The sequence below is a fragment of the Haemaphysalis longicornis genome, unplaced genomic scaffold, assembly GCF_048455015.1.
Source record: "Haemaphysalis longicornis isolate Haplotype H1 unplaced genomic scaffold, Haemaphysalis longicornis Haplotype H1 scaffold_7, whole genome shotgun sequence".
NCBI classification, from domain to species: Eukaryota; Metazoa; Arthropoda; class Arachnida; order Ixodida; family Ixodidae; genus Haemaphysalis; species Haemaphysalis longicornis.
Genome location: NW_027526422.1, coordinates 18,034,756 through 18,051,329, shown reverse-complemented (window position 1 = coordinate 18,051,329; position 16,574 = coordinate 18,034,756). Strand labels below are relative to the sequence as shown.

Here is a 16,574-nt window from a genome sequence, read left to right as displayed (position 1 = left end):
GTGCGCTCATTGCCAACGACCAGCACACACCCTCAGATCGACAAGCTGCATTAAAGGCGTATTTTCGCAGCCCTCAATAAAGTTAGTGTCTATTAAAAAATTGCAGGAAATTCGAAGTGTCCGGGAGTTTGTCAAATGGAATGCTGGAACCGCTGCTCTACGCTTAAGTCGGCTCCACCACTGCTACACACAAGCCATGTTGAGAAGACATTTCCTGCCAGTTTCAGGCACCTTGTAAGCAGTCTGGTGCAAATAAAATAAAATTCACGCTTCTCCACGAAGTGAATCATAGAGAGTGGGCGAAGCACTGGGGATCGTTCTTACCGTAAATCACCCGTGAGAGTGCTTACTGCTGCTAAAACGAGTTCCAATCGAATCCAATCAAATTCAATTTAATCCAATCCAACCCATTTCAATCCAATCCAATGCTCCTCGCGCATGCGAAGCACGGCTCTCCAGGAGCACTCTATCTCTCTCCCTCAATAACCTTTTGTGAACCTTTTGTTCACAGATGTTTCTATTTACAAGGTGCTGTGCGTCTCTCTCTAACCTTTTGTGAACCTTTTGTTCGTAGATGTTTCGATTTACACGGTGCTGTGCCGTGAGCACGGACGCCGGACGGACGGCGGACACAGGCTCGGCCCTGAGGTGCTTCGCCCCCAAAAGGCCTCGGGGCTTTTCAACAGCGGCGCTGTTTGAGCTGGAAATCCGGCCGTGCCGGGAGTCACTCAGAAATCGGCGCAGCGAAGTGGAGAGGGGAAAAATACTAGGCCAAGAAGTGGGGGGTAGTTGCGAGGAGGTAAGGAGCCGACGAGCAGGTGTGGGGAGTGCGGGTCGCGGCGCAGACGTTCGGGCGGGGAGGCGCGCGCGTCGGGCATTGGCTACGCCTAGTGATGACGTAAGCTCTGACGTGAAGCTGTTCCCCTAGTTGAGAGAGAGAATGAGCGCTTGGCGGAATCAGTGTCCCATCTGCCGATAAGATGGGCAGAACTTAGAAAAGCCAAGTTGAAACTGGTGAAGGCTCCACTGTTTTCTCAGTCTTCGCATCCCAATTGTGAAGGTGGCCGAATTTTTTATGGAATACCTTCGTATGTACCCATGTATCGCTATATATATATATATATATATATATATATACAGGGTGTCGCAGCTATCATGCACCAAGATTTAAAAAAAAGAGTAATGGCGTAACTCGAAAAAAACCCAATGCATAATGTTTGCAGTACTGTGGAGAAGCGGGCAGCATTTCTTCGTTAATGAGAGTTAATAATTAATTTTAATTAATTGTATAATTTGAGAAGTACTGTCCTAATCACTATAGTGTCAATGAGGCACTTGAAGGTACCCACGGCATCTAACTGCGGCATTTTCAGCGACGAACTAATTGCGCATACGTTTATTCTGACTGAAAAAGAAAATCCGCGAAATATATATATATATATATATATATATATATATATATATATATATATATATATATATATATATATATATATATATGATATGGAAATGAGGGGCTCGTTTAGGAAATACGCCAGTTACCCGCTCATGACAAGCTGCAGACGTTCGTGTCACACCCGGGGTTCGAAAAGAAGGCCCCCTTCTCCCCGTATAGTCTGAGTGGCGCTGGCTAACACCCTCAAGCGTCAGATACAGTTGTAGTAAATATAAATACCCTAGAAAGTGAAGGGGAACACAGTCGCCAAGATAGCCGAATTGGTAAGGCATTCAAGATCTAATCGAAAGGCGTGGGTTCGGTCCCCACTCTGGGCGCGTGTTTTTCTTTTTTTCTTTGTACGTAAATTAAAAATATTTATATATATATATAACTTCACTAACGGTCAAAAAATAGTCTAAACATTCTCCTATGCCTCCTTTGGCGTTGTAGACTGCCGGCATTTCTTTCTGTATATATATATATATATATATATATATATATATATATATATATATATATATATATATATATATATATATATATATATATATATATATATATATATATATATATATATATATATATACTTTTAAGTCGGCATCACTGCTTTCTGTGAAGATCATGAAGAACACCTCCATAAAAACATGCTATACAACAAGCCCCTTCAGAAGCGGCTTCACTACTGAACACAAATACAAGGGAAGATATCTCTCTTGGGGAAATTTAAGAACTGTTGCGTCAAAGTTCCTAAATTTCCCCCGGAGAGATGTCTTCCCTTGTGTTTGTGTTCAGTAGTGAAGCCGCCTCTGAAGGGGCTTGTTGTATAGCATGTGTTTTTATGGAGGTGTTCCATATTAGGCCCAGGGCCTTTTATGTTTCTGTATATAAAACATCTTATATTGCTGCTTAAAAAAATGGTCTTCACAAAAAGCAGTGATGCCGTTTTACGTTTTAACAGCATATATATATATATATATATATATATATATATATATATAAATATATATATATATATATATATATATATATATATATATATATATATATATATATATATATATATATATATATATATATATATATATATATATATATATATATGCCCTCTACCCTATCCCCCTATTTCTATGTACTCTTTCCTCCCTATCCCACCTCCCCTACACCAGCAGGCGTTCCGGTGTCCGCCCATAGGCGAGACAATTTACACCTGTTGGTGGACCTTCCTTTCTTTCTTTCGTACAATAAATACATAGATACATCAAAGTGGTCTCAGGGCACTATGTCAAATACATCTTGTGAAAGACCCTATGTATCCCTATATAACGTCATACACAGAACAACTTTGCAGTCCGCTTCCCCACTGTACACAAATGCACTGTTGGGAAGAGATTTAGAGGAGTATAAAATGGGGCTGTAATAATACTCCCGCCGTAAATGGCCGTGCTTCACTGCGCAACGCGCAATGTAAGAAAGCCAGCTTATAAAGTCCAAGCTTACACCGATCTTCTTAACGACGGCTTCACCTGTGCACACAAGTGCATTGCTGCGGAGACATCGTATTCAGGGGCAATATAAGATGTTGAAAAAGACGACGCCTCGCCTCCCTCGTGCCCATCATAATCATCATCATTATGCTCCATTAAACCACTCATCAAACCACCTTCACCGAATAATGCTGAGTTAGCAGAAGCAGCACCTCCCTCAGCATCGGCTCATCTAGCCCCATTGCCACCTTCGGCATCGCTGCCGGGCGGCCCTCGGGTCTCCCCGCCTACTCCTCTTGTAAACATGCCACCCCCTTCTGATGAAAATGCAGCAGTCACTGGTCTAGGACAGTTTCCTGTGTCTCCAGAAATGTCGTCCGCTTGTGTTGAGGACTCGGATGAGATGGAGGTAGGCCAGTCCTAGGCTCCCACTGGCACAAAATCGCAGGCTCTCCCCCACTGATGGGGAGGTCAGCAAAGTTTCCAAACCAAATGAATAACAAAAATCCAAAAAGTTCCGTGCAGTCTCCCAGTCAGCCGCACGACATACTACAACAGGCCATATCACCGGTGCAGCTTGGCTAACAATGACAAGCATACGAGTACTCCAATGGAATTGCCGCTCTGTTTTCTCTGCTTCTCCTGATCTTAATTGGCTTGTGGCTCAATACCACCGTCACGTTATCTAACTTCAAGAAACTTGGCTTTCTCCCCAGAAATCATTTTTTTATTCCAAATTTCCGCTCGTTTCGTTTGGACAGGCAAGGTAGTGGTGGAGGGTTATTGATTTTAGCATCGTTAAAATTCTGCCATAGTGCACACACGTCCTTTGTTTCTCTCTCATCTGAGAGTGAAATTCTTGCACTTGACTTTGAATTGCCAGGAAGTGTTTCATTCTCCCTTATAAATGCATGCATACTTTCCATATGGGTTGACATCGACTGGTTCACTGGATGCAGCTTCGGCGGCTTGTAAAAATCGTGTCATATTAGCAGGGGATTTCAATTCTCATCATGTGGACTGGGGATATCGTACTGATGCTTGCGGGAGGCGTTTATGGGAGTGGATTAGCGACCACTCTCTCTCCTGTGAGAACTCAAAAGCGGCTACATGCCTGCGCGGCCAGAGTAAGTCGGTATTGGACTTGACTTTTGCGAAGCCTGGTCTTGTTGCTGCGTGGTCTACGGCAGACTGTGCTACATCTAGTGACCACATCCCCGTGGTTTTTGATATTCGCGCAAGCAAACACGTTACCCGTACGGAGCACTCCTTTGTGAATATGAATCGGTATGAAAATTTAATGCGTTCAGCATTAGCTTCGATACCCACTCAAGAAATTGACGCTTGTGCCAAGGAGCTTGTATCAGTAATTCAGGATTCGGCCACTCGAGCTAAATTTACGATTTCTTCGGTTAAAGGGAAGCCAAGCAGTCCTTGGTCGAATGAGAAATGTACGAGGGATAACCGTCGAAGAAAAGCAGCGCGGAAAAAATTACAGTATAACCAGTGTCCCGAAAATTGGAGCAATTTTAAGTATTTTCGCGCTGTGTTTAAACGTACTGTTGCACGGGCAAAAGAGATATATAACACAAGTCGCTCCTCTTTCCTTTCGAAAACTTGTAATAGGTGTGCGCTCTTCTCGTTCTTGCGGATTAGAAAAAACGGCCACAGCTCACCAAACCTTGATTCCTTCATACACACGCCAACAGCCTTAAAAATTCTTCTTGATCAGTTGGCTGTATATATGCTGCAGGCTCGTTTCACTTCCCGCTACCCGGTACTGGCCCCACCGCCGCTGGCTCCCCTGTTCTGGGCCCGGCTTCTCTTAACTTTGAAGAGGTTACGAAGGGAGAGTTATACGACGTGTTACAGCGTGTACCCGATGCAGCACCAGGCCCAGATGGTATTACTTTCCCAATGATAAAGATGATGTTTACGGAGTCGCCTGAAGACCTCCTGCATATTGTGAACCATTCCCTGCGCGCTTCCTGGGTGCCTCTCGATTGGCGTCTGTCGAAAGTTGTTCCCTTGCCTAAAAAACCTGGGTTAGGTCTTTCATTGGATAAAATTAGGCCGACAAGCTTAACGTCTAATGTTGTAAAAATTGTTGAGAGGGTTTTATTTGCCAGAGTCGAAAAGTTTTTAAATAGTGCTAGCATTTTGAGTCCTCGACAGGTGGGCTTCAGGCCAGGCTGCTCGATATGGTCGGCGCACATAGACCTAGAGAGACGCCTTCATCTGGCTCGTCGTTCCAAAGAGGCCGCAGCGCTTGTGACATTGGATGTGGCCGAAGCTTACAATTGCGTGGAACATGGCATACTTTTAGAAAAGATGGATCGATTATGTTTTCCCGAATATATTACTTCGTGGGTTAGGGTCCTTCCAAGATTCATTCAGCTAATTGGCTAGGAAGTATGCTCAATCGCTATTTACGAACAAACGTGTTTCCTTTCATGCACTCCGTGGACTGCGCTCAGCTTCGCAGGTCATTTTTCTTCACAGAGTGGAAAGGGCACTAATTTTCTTACAGCCACGACTCGTATACGCACCCGCCGCGATGGCTCAGTGGCTAAGGCGTTGTGCTGCTGAGAACGGGAACGCGGGTTCGAGTCCCGGCCGCGGCGGCCGCTTTTCTAGTGGATACGAAGAGCCAAACCGCCCGTCTATATACGAGATTTCGGCGCATGTTAAAGATCCCCAGGTGGTCAAAATCAATCCGGAGCCCTCCACTATATGGCGCGCCTCATCGCCTTCATTTTGTCGGCGCGTTGAACCTTACAATCAATCAATCAATCAATCAATCAATCAATCAATCAATCAATCAATCAATCAATCAATCAATCAATCAATCAATCAATCAATCAATCAATCAATCAATGACTCGTACGCGTACGCAGTAGCATTTGTGTTCCCGCGCAGTCGACTATTTCTTCAAGACGTGGCGTTTTTTATTCGGTTTCAAAAGCCGCGGAAGACGGCCGGTAACGGCCGCATGATCGATAGGACCGTGCAATCGCGCCAGCCGAAGCCCCTAGCCGACATGAAGAACCACCAAGCAAGAAGGTTATCTTGCTCCGTGACGCAGCATAAAATGCCTTGTCATGCGTGCTCCGGTGGCCGCGCGGCTGCGACTTGATGCGATAACTTTTTCGTCTTGTTTTACAACTGGCAGAATGTTCTGGAAGACGATATCGATGTGAAAGAGTGGAAGGGTAGGCGGTAGCCGACCAATAGCAGCGCTCTTTAATGCGAGGATAAGCGCGGTTTAGAACAAGGGGTACGTCATTTTGTCTGCCTGTTGCGCATCGGGCGCAGAGTAGCTGGCGGCGCGGTGACGGCGGCGATGGACAGGTGAGTTTTTTTTCCACGCGGTATACTGTCTATTGGGGAAGTTTGGTTCGCGCTAAGAGGTGTTTTAATGCCATAAGTGTTGTCGTTTTCGTTTCCTTCAGTCGTTTTTCGTTGTGCCTGAGCCATCCCCGCTCCCAACCGGCTCGCTCGGACAAGCGAATACCCACGAGGGCCTCACGGACTTCCTCCATGGTATGCTGCTTCACAGTCTTCACCGACGACTCTTCCAAGTGGTGAGTGAGGCCCGGTGCGACGTGCGGCGTGCCCAGGAAACCGGCTTTCGTATCATTTTTTTCGCGACGCTGAACGTTTGCGTATTTGAATTTTCCTAACCGAGCGCACATTAGCCTCGGAGCCGGACGTTTCCTGGGCCGTCGCGACGCAGGGATACCGACCGTCGCCAAAGCTTTGCGGTGCGCGTTAGGCTGTAGCTTTCTAGCTTTCGGGACAGCGGCGCAGTGGCGGTGTTGGAGCCCTTCGCCACTGCCTCTAGCGTCGGACTCAGCTCGGAAGCCCCGTTAGGTTGTGGTGATAGTCGGTATTCCTTTCCGAACGCCGCGGTAGCCGAGGTATATGCACTTCGATAATGTCTTCCGCTCGCACGTCCTCGGTTCGCGCGGCGTTCGGAATACAGTCGCCACCTTCAACGAGCATCACTGAAGCACGGAACGCAGCTCTGCGGTCCGCGGCTCCAAATTGGGGTTGTGGCAAAGGCGAGTGATGGAATTGGTGTCCTTGGTTCCTTTTCAGGTTCGCGTCCGGCACCGCCTCCGCCCTCCCCTTTCCCTGACCCTTGCGTCGTGTCTTATTGCACTTGCTCCTTCCCGCAAACATGCACTACTCTTCTGGCTAGGCAGGTACACGTCTCCATCTGTCCTATCAACTGAGCTCGACGACGCGTGTTTTGTACAGAGGTGTTTTCTGGTAATAAAAGTGGTTCTGTCGCTGTTCGTCTGTTACTTTGCCTTTCAGCGTCCCTTCCCGTTCCTGCCAGGCGTAATCATGGTCCCCGCATTCGGTAAGCCATGATTACCTTCGAAATTACAACATTTCTAACGTGCTTTGCCTTTTGTTCCAGACCGCCTCCTGCCTATGCGTACCGGCCACCGCCGAGCAGGACGGGGCCGTCATCGAGACGTCCAGAATGCCGTTCGAGTCGAGCTGTACATGGCTGCACCTGTCTTGAAATCATTAAATCCTGTTTGCAATCGGTAAGGAATGGTGATCTCCCTAAACGTAACATTTTTAACGTGATTTGCCTCTTGGTGCAGATCGCCTCCTATCTATGCGTCCTGGTTACCACCTCGGAGGACGGTGCCGTCATGGAGCCTTAACGGATGCCGTTCAAGTCGAGCTGTGCGTCGCTGCGCCTGTCTTGGAATTAAACCCTGTTCGAAACCGGAGTACTGCTTTTGTCGTTTGTACGCAGTCGATGCGGCTCGCTGGCTCTGTCGGCTCGAGCGACATCAAGTACTGTGTCGGTCTCTTGTATCTCGTTTCGAACAGTATTTTAGCAAATCCTAGTTGTCATAATGGCGCTCATTAAAGTTGGGAGAGAAAAAAAAAGAGCGAACAAGTTCGCACTCCTAGTGAGCATAATTCCAAAAATGATTCGCTAGGAGTGCGGTTAGGGTCAGCCCTTGACCCCGTGTGAACGTCGCACCGTTCATGAAGCGAAGTTCTTACTCGAGTACTTTCTCCTCTGGCTGGTGTGAAAGTGTTCATTCTAGGCAACGTGTCCTCCCAGGATTTGGCCCCGGACGGCGAAAAAGGTAAACGGACTGTTGTGTGTAACTTGTACAGGGGAGTTCGGCGTAGCCGCCGGCAAAGTAGCATGCGGACAGAAGTCTGACCGTTCTTGTCACTCGTAGAGTTGAGTGTAATACTCGGCTTACTGTTTAGTTTTCTCAGTGGCTCTAACTGCACCAATTTGTGCCCAGATAAACCATGGCGTGCCATACCAGAGTGTTACCAGATGTAGGTGCTCAAAGGTTAGCGATTCAGTGTTGTACGTAAATGTGCAGTGAAGGGCTCGATTATGCATGGTGGCAATGCGAAAAACTGTCGCAAAGCGCCTCAGTGACGCGCCCCAAGCAGATCGTCACAGAGGAGCCTAGCAGCCCTGCCAGAGTGGTGCATTACCTGTGCGAAGGATGTGAGCCTGTGGGGAACCCCGACTGAGTTTTCACCCCCAGAGGGACGTTACTTCAAACTCACCGGAAATAAACAGTGCGCGCGTTCCGGTGTTCGTAAAGATGGCGGCGTCAGTGTCTGTTGACGCTGCCAAGAGTCAAAAGACGTTTGGTTATGTCTCCCGCCTACTTGCTTGGCCAGCGGGCTCCTTCATCTCGAAAGCAAGTGTGCCCTGGCAGAGAATATATTTCCTTCGTGGTCAATAAAATGCATAAAATGATTCACGATTGTTGTCCTCCCTTGCTCCACTCACCAAAGCGTTCACTAATCAGAGGCACCGAAAGCACAGCGGCAAACAAATAATGTTCACATACGGCCATATTTTCGCTTCAAACCAGAGGAGTCCTATTCGACGATAGAAATACATTTACTGAATTAAGTAAAGAAACAGTAATGCGATAAAATACCAAGTAAAAGAAATGAAAGAGACAGGAACAAAAGTGAAAAAAAATTGCTGAAAAGGTACTGAATCAGGCTTACGGCTAATGCGCGGGGCTCAATCTCTGACAAGACGACGAAATCTGCCGGCCATCTTAACCTCCACACGTGATTGGCGCAGAGAAACGCCCTCTCACGGACAGACTCCGCCATTAAATGGCTCTAATAATGTTCCCTAATGCCTATGGAACTAAACAAATGAGTAATTTGCCTGGTCAAGCTAAGGCTGAAAGATTCAGAACTAGCGCTACTAGCCACGGGTGTACTAATGAGGACGAAATACGTACGTCTCAACTCAGCCCGCATGCAGTCTTTGCCTCAACGGGCGCGCTTTCTAACCATTCCGACGGCGCCGAAAAGGGCAACGAAGGCGCCAAGAGGCACGATTTGCGTCGCCGTTATCAGGAAAATCTTTTGCTGATAAGGGGGGTATTTTCAAGCATTCTTTAGCAAAACTTTTCACTCGAAGGTGTAACCATGGTGTAACATTAGGCTGCGCGAAAAGGTGTAAACTTTGACTCCCTTGAGGGTGTACGTGCTGACTCTCTTTTGCAGGGCTATACCTACACCCTTTGAGGGAAAAGTTTCGCTAAAGAACGCTTCAAAAGACCCCCCTTATCAGCAAAAGATTTTCTTGATAACGGCGATGCAAATCGTGCTGCTTAGCGCCTTTCTTGCGCCTTTTGGTGCCTTCAGAATGGTTAGACAACGCCCGTTCAGGCCAAAGATTTTCGTGACGCTCAAAATATACGCCCCTTCACATCCACAAGCATGCGAAGCTGTAATTAGCCACGCATTACCGAGTTTCGCGTAATTAATTAACGAAGACTGTAATTTAGAAATCCGCGGACCTTTCAGCAAACTTGCCGTGTTTTCACCATATAGTGCAGAATACTTTGGCTCGAAGGGTGAGAACTTTCATGTTATCGGGCAAATCTTTTGCTGATAAAGGGGGTCTTTTCAAGCGTTTTTCACTGGAACTGTGGAAGTATAAGCCCCGCAGAAGGGTGTCAGTCCTTGCACCCGACACAGGAAGAGAGAGAGAGAAATATGTTTATTGGAGAGGTTGGCATAGGAAAGTCAGAATTTGCTCCCTTGCGTGCAGCGTAATGTTATACCCCTGTCACACGGCAAATCTAATGTCATTAAAAGTGAATGACATTAGCTGTTAATGACATTCGGCTCGGCCATGCGGGTCTACATGGCGAAACAAATGTCATTTGATTGTGATAGCGGTGACGATTAGCGAGCTCGCAAAACCACAAAAATTACATTTCAAGCGCATCTAGAATGTTTTCACACGTAATATTAAAAAAAACGCAACAAAGGATTATTTTTTAAATAAAAAACAAGAAAACCACTGATTTAAGTGACATCAGTAGACATCACAAGCCGAGACAAGTCTGCAAAAAATCCGGATTCGGCTAGCACGCGCACTGGGGACGAGATTTTCTTTTTTGTTAGTACTTGTTTATCTTTCTTTATTTGAACATCAACACAAAGAAGAAAATATAAGTTTACTGACAGTTTTTAGAAACAATATTCTCTGGTTTATTACTGAATTTTTCAGTCTAGGGACGCGCTACTGCTGTCGAGGCTACTCATTCGGCCGCCAACGCGCCAACTGAGGTGTAACTGAGGTCCGGGACCTCAGTTAGCCGGTAAATGTCATTCGCCTTGAATGTCATTCGGTATTCTCGTGTAGCGCCGAATTAATGACATTTAGAGCGAATGACATTTGCTGTAAATGTCATTAGATCCCGTGTGTTTTCTCTTCGACGTGAGTTTTCATGTGATCTTATTTATTCGTATTCAGATATCTTAGTTAGTGAGGGTTTGTTCTAAAACGTAGTTTCCCATCCAAATTCCCTTTTGTATTCATATTTTTAATTTTTTTCTTTTCAATTCTGTACATGCACGCCACTGTGCTCAAGCTGGCGTAGCCAGCGAGCTCAGGAGCGTTGATAGAGGCAGCAAATATTTAGAAAACTCTTTTATTTTCGCAATTGAAGCAAGGAGTATGAGCGACATGGCGAGATGCTACGACGTCATGTTTTGGCGGCGTGATGGATTGCAAGCTTGTACAGAACACGGGCACGCTTGGACGTGCTTCCGGTTTGGAACTTCAAAGAGGTGTCCTGACTTGTCGAACAAGGCCTGCGCGCTGAAGCTAAGTGAATGCAACATCTAAAAAAAAAAAAGAAGAACAAGAAGAAAAAGCCAAATTTATAAATTGCACATATGCAGCAGTCAGGAACGGAAGCAGCTGCTGGCTGGCGACCCGGTTTCTTACAGCTCCATCAACGCCGCCTGTATAAACAATGCCTAACGCGTGAGCGAAAAATGGCCAAACAGCCACTCTCCTGTTGCTCTCTCCTACCCTTCCCCGCTCCTTAGCCTTCCAGCGTGCTTTCGTGTCCGCCAGCCAGCGCCGCTTCTCGGAAACTATGCAAAATAGTGGAAAGTTGGTTTAGCGTTCTCGAGGCGGCGCTCCTACGCCTTCTTGTTTTTCACCATGCCTGTCTGTCTTGGTCTGTCACTGATAAAACTTCCTTTGTCACGAAGCAAAATCCCTTGCGCTGCCGCAGGCTGATGCCGGCTTTGCGCGCTTATCTACTCCGATCACAGGCCCTGAAATTTTCTGAGTGGGGCATCCCACCTCTATCCCCTCCGCATTTAGGTATTGTTTTGACCCCGCTGTTCGCACTCCGCATCGGTACGCACTTCTAAAATAGAGGACGTACTGCAGAAGCGCCAGGACAGCGTGGCGGGATCCCAGCTGCTTATCCTTTTGTTTCCTATAATTTTCTGAAGTTTACAAGCACGTGATATTATTGGAAAGTAATCGTAGAAGTGAGCGCCTGAACAAAAAACGTGCACGCAATTTTTTCTTATCTAAATACTCCAGAAAGAAAAATATCAGTAAAATAATGGCTGCCCCATCCGAAAATATCCTTTTTCTGTTAGCTATATGTCTACCCGACAATCAGTATGTTCTTACACTAGTCCGCCTCCGTCTTTATCTTTGGAAAAATGCAGCAAGTATGAAGCGAGCGACACGTTGAACGAGATCCCCAGTGCGCCACAGAACTAGCGCCCCGTCACGGCTAAGATGTAAGCGAAACGGCCCTTGAAGCACAACAGGCAAGCTGACAGACACACGTCGTAGAAGTGGGTGCAGCGTTCGCGACTCGCGAGCAGTGACGTAAGGCGAGATGTCCGCCGGCACGCGCCACATAGCGGATCAGTGCCTGAACTAAGCGTTCCTACCCTTCCCATTGAAAAGCGCGCGACGCGTCAGGCAATGTTAATACAGGCGGCGTTGGCTCCATAGTAGGGAAGGGAGCAGGCCGATAAGCATCCTTAGGCACCACAGATTACATGAAATTAGTTTTATAGACTTTCAGTCGTGCTTCTACGAGGTCGCGGCTTCGATTCCCGGCCGCGGCGGCCGCTTTTCTGATGGAGGCGAAAAGCAAAAACACCCGTGTGTATGAGATTTCGGCGCACGTTAAAGAAAATGGCAGCATCTCAACTCCGTGGAATTATTAATGGCAAGGGTGCGGAGTACGGGGACCGTGACATCCAAGTTGCACTGCGAGTGAAATCCGATTTGCGCCCCGACCGTCATTCGGTTTTAGTCACTTTGCCTCCGCTTGCCGCGGTTTCGTATTCGGGGAAGCTCGTTGTCTTCGTAGACGTTCACGTTCGTTTCCTTCCATGGCGGGAAGAGGGTATAGGATTTTCAGAACCCGCTTACATACGTGGTGCACGTGCCGCGGCGCCATCTCGTGTTTCCGCGTAGCGCCATTTAGCGTATAGTTCGATGCAGTCACTGTGTATTACAACTTCATCACAACCTGACTACACCGGTGCTTTTGCGCGTTTTCTCGTATGGACACCAGGCCATTCTTCCCTCGAGGGAAACGAGGCGGCACACGCCGCTGCCCGCGCTTTTACATTCCGGGCGTTTTCGTCGACGGAAGAGGACCTTTCCGAACCCTCCATCTATAGTGAACTAGAATATTTGGGTATTCTAGTTCACTATACTCTATCTATCCCCCGATCTCTACCCGATACACTGAAATCTTGTATCATTATCGCCAACTGCGGGCTTCAATACCCTCCTCCTCACCTATCCCTCAGCACACAGGCGGCTCGAATTTGGCGTCGACTGCAGACCAACACATTCTACAACACCACGATACTCCACTACATCTCTCCCTCCACTTACCCCTACAACTGCCCTTCTTGCTCCGTCCCAAACACTACCTAGTCCTACCACCTGGTGTGGGAATGCCCCTACGCGCCAAACCCCCTCCCTTCCCCATCCCCTGAGCAGTGGGAGCGCGAACTGGCCAGCTCACGGTGCGAGGACCAAGAACGCCTCATCACTCGCGCCCAAGCAGCTGCGCTAGCTCGCGGCTATCTGGACTGAGAAAGCCACCCACTTTTATGCTCAATAAATGTTTTCCAATCCAATCCAATCTCGTTGCTAGATTATGTTAGTGCCTGTTTTCGAGTGTTTTGGAGTGCTCTTGTACCCTTTTAGATAGTTTCCGCACAGATTTTCGCTTAATGGTGGTGCGCGCATGGATTGACGCGAACGGACATTGGGAGGTCCTAAGGTACTCCGCACCCTTACAGGCGAGGGAGTAAGCCGTTTGGCTCTCGGGTACTAACTCACGGTCGTAGCCCAATGGGTAACACGACTGACACTACCTTTGTCTGGTCTACCAAACACAGGCTCGAATCCTGCTGGTGCCTGTGTGATTTTTTGCGATTTTAAATGTTATGCGCACGGACGCGGACGGACATTTTGAGGTCCTAAGGTGCTCCGTACCTAAAAAACGCGCCTCGTCGCCTGCGTTGCGCCGGCGCGTTAAAGCGATACAATCAATCAAGCTTTACAACGCAGGGTATACAAAGTAACACTTCGCCTTCCAGCCAACCCCTCTACAATACGCTTACTCTCAACTGGCACCGTTAACACGATCCCCCAGCCCCTCGAAGACCACCGCCTTAGCCAACTTGCTTGTCTATCCACAACCCCCTAAGGTTCGTTCCTCCTGCATTAACTGAACCTCACTGCTCCACTTCGACAAGGCCACTGAATTCTCATATGGATGACTTTTGAAATGCACGCTGGCTTTCTCTCATGCTACCTTTTACGGCCCTTACGAAAGAATTTCTTATGTCATTCGGTAAGTTGGCTCCGAATACGGGGTTGGTGAGCCTCACTACGTTGGAACTGGAGCGCACCAAAGGAGCATCGTACCTATGCGCCTCCTGGACAGCGTCGAGAAGGCAGAGAGGGAGCCAGCTGGCAGGCGCCTCTGCAGCATCCCAGGAGGCTGTTGATGTGGCGACCAAGCGCCCAGCCTCGCGTGCAGGGCCTTCGCATATCGCAGTCCAAGTCTGACGCCCACGATGGAGAGCCTGTGTGTGCATGGTAACCACAGAGAGGTGTTTTACGTAAGCTTTGCCACTGCCGCAACAGTGCCGCAAATGGCTATGAACCAGCCCATCTGGTCCACATCGCGTGTATCTCACAGACAGTGAACCAGCTGCTGGCAAGGGCAGCAGGGGGTACTCACACCAATGAGCCCTCTCCATTACCAGACATGTACGGGCTACCAGCACTACCTTCTGGGCCGAGCAGTGAAATCCCTCGCCTAGCGCAAGCACCTGCGGTGCTCGCGATCCAACACGTTCGCACACGGGGCTCCCCAGGCGCAGAACCTTTGCCCGAAACAGGCAGCAGGCACGCCCAGCTCCAAGCCCTCCAGGCGGCCCTGTGACATGTATATGTAGAGCGACTTCAGGTGAACCACGGTGTACCCGATAGTGACCAGCCCACGTCCCCGGGACCATCGCCGTACCTCGACTACGAAGGTAACCCAAGAGAAAATGTAACTGGTCCCAGGTGGTGTATGGTTAAATTCCCATTTGGGCCCAAATGGTCCTTGCTGGTCCCAACTGGTACCAGCTAGTTCCAGCTGGGAATTTAACCAGAAAAAAGTGGTACCAACTACCATTTTCTCTTGGTAAGGTCACAGTTCTGCAGCAAGAATGAGATTTTTTCATTTAGTTGTTCTTGTCCCAAATGCAAAAGAAAATTTTTGGCATACTATAAGCATTCTACGCCCGTACAGCAGCTTCCAGTGTAATGTCAATGGAGCTCATTCTGTGCAGTCTGCATCGAATTTATGCACTTACGTTATAACATTATGTACGCTACTTTAGCCCCTCGTTTTCTTTTTAAGATAAGACCTGCACTACAAATTATGTGTAGCGCAGGTGCTTTGTTAAAAAAACGACAGGCTATGAATCATGCATACAAGAAGCGTAAACTTATATCGCTAGAAATAATTTCAGCAAATACCAACACTAAACACACAGATATAAAGCACAAGAACAGCGCTGTTAATGGTGAAAATTACATGAACATGACGGGATTACCCCTCACGCAAAGCGGAATAATTCAGCCATCGGTATTTGTCAAGACATGTCAGTAGTGATTTCCGTTTCTGTTTTGAATCTCTAACGCAGCCTATCTCGTAGCTTCTATCAGAGCTCTGAGCGAACATGAGAAGCTGGTCGACATTTCAGTACAGCCCAAATCTCGAGTCTGCTGTACTGAGCTCCCTCTTGGGGTTCTGAAATAGTTGCATTATTCTCTGTCAAGTATTCAATGCTTCGTGCATAAATGCCCTATAGCCTACCTGAAGGCTCGTTCTATGCAGTAACTTTTCTGGGGCGGCCATTGTAAGAACCACTCCTGGATAAGGCATAGCAAGCCACTGCTAAGTTCATTATTCAATGCCATATCAAACATTAAATTTAGCAAGAAAAAATAATAACACAAAGACGGCAGTGTCTGACCATGCTCGCGCGGTTAGGCATGTCCTGTGCAAGTCGAGCAAAATCTTGCCACATTTGGAATTCTGTCGTAAGATCTGAGGAAGGAATCATAATAAGGTTCTACCAGTTTGGTTTCAAACATTAATGAAATGACAAACTTTTTAGCGCACTCGTGCACTGCCACTGTTCAGCCGAATACAGACTGCCGGTTTAGTCTTTACAGTGTAAGAGCGTGGACGGTTTTGGAATGTATATATGGCGCATAAGAATTTTGTAGTTTTCGTTAGTGACACGGGAAATGGAAATTAAGTTGGGAAGCTCAACTAGTCCACCAAAAACAGAGCATTGGACAGTCGTACAGACCCAGCATGACCTTTGGGCATGATGCGATGCTCGAAACAAGTCAGCATTTTGTTTCCCGGAGTGCATCAAGAAAACATGCGTAATGGCATGGTCACACATACATAAATGCTACAGACTGCCACGCTTCAGCATGAAACGGACAGTAATGACACAGTTAAAGTATTCCATTGGATAACAGAGGCCCCGATGTTCAAACTGAAGCATGGCTACAGGATACAACATGATAAGCAGAGAAGAGGCTACAATATGATAGAGTGGCTTAAACTTGCAGAGTTGATAATTTCTCTGTCATTTTGGTTACTGAAGTAACGCTGACGATTGCTCAAAATTTCCTTCATGTGACATTTTAGAATGTATACGTAACCGTTGTGGATCCAGGCAGAATTACATCAGCGCACGTGTGGGTGATGTGATGCACACACATTTGGGGGGGGGGGGGGGGG

General features: G+C 47.4%; 1 protein-coding gene across 1 annotated transcript; it reads left to right on the top strand.

Annotated features, from left to right (window-relative positions):
• The first annotated feature begins 6,171 nt into the window (after window positions 1-6,171).
• LOC144145130 (uncharacterized) lies at window positions 6,172-9,480 on the top strand. Its single transcript, XM_077676637.1, has 6 exons — window positions 6,172-6,273; window positions 6,375-6,465; window positions 7,246-7,291; window positions 7,352-7,484; window positions 7,545-7,743; window positions 9,460-9,480. Exons 1-6 carry the CDS (start codon window positions 6,266-6,268, stop codon window positions 9,478-9,480), a joined length of 498 nt encoding a protein of 165 aa, XP_077532763.1. The 5' UTR covers window positions 6,172-6,265.
• The last annotated feature ends 7,094 nt before the right edge of the window (window positions 9,481-16,574 follow it).